General features: G+C 53.0%; 1 protein-coding gene across 2 annotated transcripts in view; it reads left to right on the forward strand.

Moving 5' to 3' along the window:
• Positions 1 to 6,197, forward strand: part of Znf8 (zinc finger protein 8) — a 19,714-nt gene that overhangs the window by 12,341 nt on the left and 1,176 nt on the right. Inside the window, exon 4 of one of the 2 annotated variants that reach the window (XM_023708017.1) lies at positions 2,699 to 4,115. In XM_023708017.1, coding sequence (XP_023563785.1) covers positions 2,699 to 4,068 — 1,370 coding nt within the window. In that variant the 3' untranslated portion in view covers positions 4,069 to 4,115. The remainder of the gene's footprint in view (positions 1 to 2,698; positions 4,116 to 6,197) is intronic. The other variant, XM_023708018.1, reaches the window with a different exon arrangement.

The raw sequence follows: 6,197 nt of genomic DNA on the forward strand, positions 1-6,197 counted from the left end.
AGGGTGTTTTCACTGAACTACTCCCAGCCCTTTTTTTTTTTTTTTTTTGTGGTGGTGGTGATGGTGGTGGTGGTGGTGGTGGTGATTGATTGATTGAACCCAGGGTGTTTTCACTGAACTACTCCCAGCCCTTTTATTTTTTATTCTGAGGCAGGGTCCTGCTAGGCTGCCTGGGCTGGGCTGGAACTTGCAGTCCTCCTGCCTCAGTCTCCAGTCATGGGAGGCAGGTTCATTTGCTTAAGCATTGTGCCAGCATCCCAGGTGTGCCCTTGGCCCTTTATATGAAAATGTATTTTCATGTAATATTTTGTATTAGTTTCCTTTTACTGCTATAACAAAGAGTACAGCCTAGATGGCTTTAATAAAACACAGATTTAAGTTCTCTGTTATATAAGTTGGAAGCTCAAGATGGTTCACAAGCTTGGTTCCTCCTGGGGGCTCCAGAGGAAAATCCCTTTTTAGCCCCAAGAGGCCACCCGTGTCCCAGCCTACAGGTTCTTCTGCATCACAGAAGCAGGTCACTGTACCATTTCCATCACCCACCCTGCTGACTCACTCTCCTGCAGACTCTGTAGAAGATGATGCTTAGGACACAAGCCAGCCTACTTTATTTCTGTTTTAATGTTGTCTTCAGTATCCTTTCTGCAGTATCCTTTCTGGCATCCTTTAAAAGGTTGTACAGTCAGGACCAGTGGCTGGTGCCAGGGCCTGCGCCTTCCTCACGCCACACCTTCCTGCTTCCTTTCCCCCCATCAAATTCCTCCTGCTGTGGTGGAGTGTGGGGCTGCCCAGCACTGCACCCCAGAGGGCCTCAGGCAGGTCTCCCTGCTGGGCCTTCCTCTCCTGCCTACTGGCAGTGTCTACCCAGGCAGGTTCTTGCTGACTGCTGCCTGGTAAAATTGCCAGGGTCACATCTCAGTCCATCTCCCAGCTCATGAGCCCCTTCAGCAGACCATTCCTCAACACGAGGGCAAGGCCAGACTTTTCTGAGAAGTGGGCACCAGTGCCAGGTAGAGATGGGAAAAAAAAAAATTATATCTGGAGCATGTAGGACAGGATGCTAAGGCCATGGCAGGAAACCTCTTTTAGAAAGTAGCATAGGGGCCGGGAAAATGGCTCAGTGGAATAAGCACTTCCCTGGCAAGTGCAAGGGCCTGAGTTCAATCCCTGGTTCCGCAAAAAAAAAAAAATTAAACCATAGAGGTAGGCAGATGCCTGGGGGTGCGGTTCCAGGTAGAGGTGGTAGGGTGTGCAAGAGTGCTGGAGAAGGAGTAGCGGGCACTCCGGAGGGATGGGGCGGAGCTGGCAGGGAGCAGAGGGCATGGGAGGCTGAGCCAGCGCAGGGCCTGGATCGCATCGGGAGGTGCAGTCAGTGGAAGAGTGACCACAGCAGACCTGTTATTGGGGGAAGGTGGGTCTGTGGGCTGCTTGTGACAGTTTTGTTAATATGCAGTTCTTGTGTCTTCTCTTCATCCACTTACCAGTTGATGGGCACCTCTTTGGTGATTAAGAAGAGTGCTGCCGTGAACACTGGTGTACAGGGTTTTGTGTGTCCTGACCTGTCCTATGCAGCCCTGATGGCATAGCTAGACTAGGAGGCCAGCATCTGGCTCGCCCCTGTTCCCCTGGGGCCTTTTCTGTGGCTGGGCTCTCATTTTCCCTGGTCACCCCAGCATTCCCTGAGATGTCAGCTTTAGGCCCCAGCCGGGCCCTGAAGGACAAGCACAGGCATCTGTCATGAGCAGTACTCACAGCTAAGGAGGCTCAGGAGGGCGGAGGGTGCCCAGCAGTGCGCACATCCTGACCCCACAGCCCGTGTGATGCAGGCGTCAGAGGCAGAGGGCTGTGTGGTGAGACGAAAAGGTCGCTGAGAGATTGGAGGGTCCCCACTGCCGTCCTGGAGCTGCAGCAGGGCCGAGGCACCGGGCTTCCCCAGAGCTGGGGCAGGCAGGGAACCCTCCCCGATCATCCAGAGTACCAGCCCTGGGCTGATCTCTGGGCGTAGGACTTGAGCCTCCCAGAACCTGAGGTACAAAGCACATGTTACTTTAACATGTTTGTGGGGGGACTATAATTTTTGTCTTGCTTCTGGGAAACTTTGATTTGAATTTGATCATATTATATAGCTAACCCGGGTATGCCCTTTTGTAATAGTACTAATATTTATTTGGGCATAATTACTCAGATTCAAGCAACCAACTAGATTCAGTCTACTTGCCACCTTTTTAAATTTTATTACTAAAAAGACCCCATACAGCTGATCAGATCCAGCCAGGTGTGGTGACATGCCTGTAGTCCCAGCATTTAGGAGGCTGAGGCAGGAGGGTCACCATGTGTTCAAGGCCAGCCTGACCTACATAGTGAGACTGTGTCCCAAACAACACAAAAAAAGTGATGAGATTTATCCTAGCCGCTAGTGCTATAAGCCACCAGAGGACAGTCATGCAGGTGCCTTCCTGGTTCAGCCCAGTCAGATAGTTAAAAGGACTTACGCGTGGCGAGCAGCGCCAGTCGGGAAGCTCATGAAGCTCATGCCCTCCCTGTGGTGCATGCAGCAGCGCCTGGCCAGGAGTGAGGCTGTGTCTAAGGCAGGCTGAATCGGGCTTGCCGGCAGGTAGGTAGGACCTTAGCGAAGTGATGGGGCCAGTGCTTCTCTCGTCTTCTGACAACAGCTCAAAGGTGTTGGGATTTCTTGCAGGCTGTGAGCCGGGCTTTCCTGAAAAGAAACCGGCCACTGGCACTGAAAGGGAAGAGCTCCCAAGGGTCGCTGCTTGCTCCTCCCTGACGGCGGGCGCACGGCCATGTGAAGGCCAGGGCCCGGCACCCAAGGAGGACCAGAGCGATGGGTGGCTCCTGGCACCCGGCCTTGAGGAAGGAGGCACTCGCAGCCAAAGCTGCGGAAGACCCGAGTGCGGGGAGAGCTGTGTGCCGAGCTCCAGCTTGGGCCCCGGCCCAACCTCCACGGGAGAATACCTCTGTGCTTCTGACTCGCAAGAGCCAGGCACGGACCCTGAGCCGGGCGCGGCCAGTGAGCCCGTGAGCTCCCAGGAAAAACAGCTTCACGGGGACCACAATGCCTCCGACCAGACCATCCTGGGCCTTGAGCTTCCGAGGAGCCAGGGTCCTGAGAAGCCCTACAAATGCACTGACTGTGGGAAGTCGTTTAACCACAATGCACACCTCACTGTGCACAAGAGGATCCACACAGGTGAGCGGCCGTACGTGTGCAAGGAGTGTGGGAAGGCCTTCAGCCAGAACTCCTCGCTCGTGCAGCATGAGCGCATCCACACGGGAGACAAGCCCTACAAGTGCGCAGAGTGCGGGAAGTCCTTCTGCCACAGTACGCACCTCACTGTGCACCGCCGCATCCACACTGGCGAGAAGCCCTACGCATGCCAGGACTGCGGGAGGGCCTTCAACCAGAACTCATCCCTGGGCCGGCATCGGCGGACGCACACTGGGGAAAAGCCCTACGCCTGCAGTGTGTGTGGGAAGGCCTTCTCACGCACCACCTGCCTCTTCCTGCACCTGCGCACGCACACTGAGGAGCGGCCCTATGAGTGCAACCACTGCGGCAAGGGCTTCCGGCACAGTTCCTCACTGGCCCAGCACCAGCGCAAACATGCAGGGGAGCCTCTCTTCACTTGCCGCCCCATCTTTGAGCAGATGGCTCTGGCACGGCCACCGTGGGCAGACACTCCACCCCTGAGCCAGGAGGAGAGGGCACAACGCAGTGACAGGCCCTTCAGATGCATCCAGTGTGGGAAGTGCTTCACCCAAAGCTCCCACCTTATCCGCCACCAGATCACCCACACCAGGGGCGAAGAGCCATCTGGGCGGCCCCGTAGACGCCAGCAGCCCAGGAGTGCACAGCACACCCGGCATCTGCAGACAGGGTTGGGACAGAGCACCCAGGATCAGGCCAGGGCAGCGCAGCCAGCAAGTGGGGCACTGGCCCTGTTTGATATCCACAAGCTCATACAGGAGAAAAACCCCATCCATGTCATTGGAGTGGAGGAGCCCTCCATGGCCTCATCTGCTGTGTTCAGCCACAGAGAGTCCACCTAGAAGAGAAGCACTGGCTGTGACCTCTGAACCTCAGGTGTGCCAACATGGTAAGTTGCGTAGTTGTCTGGCAGGAGGGGCCGGGTGCTGCCATGGTGACCTCTGGCTCCCTTAGGCAGGTGCTGAGTCCCAAACCTTCAAGCCCAGGGTCTCTTAGTAGCTGATACTTCAGGGCATCCCTGCCATGTATCAGAATGAGTTCACCGGTGATAGAACCTGCCCACAGCTAGGTGTGGAGGCGCATGTGTTCATCCAGCACTCAGGAGACCAAGGCAGGTGGCTCCACAGAGAGCTCAAGGCCAGCCTGAGCTATAGTGAGAAGCTGTCTTGAAAAACAGAAACAATAAAAACTGTCCTTTGTGTAATATAGGAAAGTAATATATGGCCCAGTTTTGTAAAGGAAGACAAAAATCAGAGTTACTGGTGATCGAGCGATGTGTGCTAGCCCACACGCTGTCTCATCGTGTCCTGTGTGGGGCATCACCCAAGGACCAGCAGTTACCTGCTACACATGACCATCAGGTGGGCTGGTGCCACAGAGGCACTGCAAGGGGCATTCTGTACAGGGCATGACTTTCCAAGTGTCAGCTAAGTCTTACAGAAGTTTTGAGCAAAACAAAACGCTGTTGTATCTGTGGGAAATTCTCTATAAATTCTAAGCCCACCACGATTTAATTTGTGCTTACAAGTGAGACCAAGTTAGAGCCTGAGTTAACGATCACTGTATCTTGTACACTGTGCACATGGCCCACTAGTGACTGTTCAACACTTCAGTTGTGGCCGCACGCATGGCCCCTGCCCACATTTCATCCACTTACCCCAATTTTGTGACAGGAGCCCTCACAAAATTGCTAGCATTCCCTGGGCAGTCACAGCTCCTGTGAAGCCCACCATTTCAGAACAGCCACAGTCGCTCTAGGCTGGAGGTTCTCAAGTATGGGGTTTTGGCCCCACAGGATGCCTGCTAACATCTGGAGACATTTTTGGTCTCCGTAACTTAGAGTACCACTGATGTCTTTAGGTAGAGGCCAGAGATGCTGCTTAATGTCCTGCAGTGCCACTACTCCTTGCTGAAGAGTTGTCCAGAGTACCAGGGTGGGAAAACCCTCTACAAACCCAGTCCAGCACCACAACTCACGTGTTCTGGACCCGAAGTGGACCCGGCTGTCCTCAGGTCCGTCCAAGTGGTCATGAGCTAGCTTACCCACGGTGTAGCGTGTCTGAACCTTCAGTGCCTTTGCAGCATTCGTAATTGCTGTAAGAATAGCACAGCACCCACTTGCTTTGTTGAATAACCTCTTACCATTTGTGGTATGCACTTTAAAGCAGGTGTGATACATTTTCATTGTCCACTTACCCGTCTTCTCCTACCTTGGGTTGCTCCCAGGGACGAGCTGTAATGGTCATCACACCGTGTTACGGTGTGGCCTTACCTAGATGACAGTGGCGAAGGCGGTGTTGGACAGCAGTGGGTCGTGCAGTAGGGCCTGGGTTTGAGTCATGCCAGTGCCCGGGGGTCATTGCTCACGTTCTCCACTTGGCCGTCGCAGAAAAGAGGAAGGGGGCCGGGGAGATGGCTCAGTGGAATAAGTGCTTCACTGGCAAGCGCAAGGGCCTGAGTTCAATCCCCAGTTCTGCCCCCCAAAAAAACTTTCTTTTGTATGCAATGTGTGAATTATTCAACCTGTCCTACCAGTTTGATTTGAAACTGTCTCATTACTATTTGTTTATCAATAAAATTATGGGGGAAAAAAAAGAGGAAGATTCATGGTACTTTAAGTCCATGGTGAAGCAGGAAGAGTTGAGTTCTGCTGAATCTCGATAGAACTGTATGTTGTCATTAGCATGTCCGAACAGACAGCACTACGTACAGTGTTTAAGTGTTCCTGGCTCCTGTCCTCTACACTGCATCTGGGTGATGTCTCTTCCTTCTTAAGTCTCTTAGTTTTTTCTTTTCTTTTCTTTTTTTTTTTCCCCTCCAATTTAAGGGTATATAGGATGGTCAGGGTCTCACCACTAGATCAGACTCGTAGTGACCTCCAAATGATAGTTTTTGTTCAAAGTTATAGTCCTACACTAGATCTTTGATTGAAACAGTCTTATACTTTTCCTTCTTAAATTTTTTTTTTTTT

Source organism: Octodon degus, unplaced genomic scaffold (assembly GCF_000260255.1).
Source record: "Octodon degus isolate 3935 unplaced genomic scaffold, OctDeg1.0 scaffold00322, whole genome shotgun sequence".
NCBI classification, from domain to species: domain Eukaryota; kingdom Metazoa; phylum Chordata; class Mammalia; order Rodentia; family Octodontidae; genus Octodon; species Octodon degus.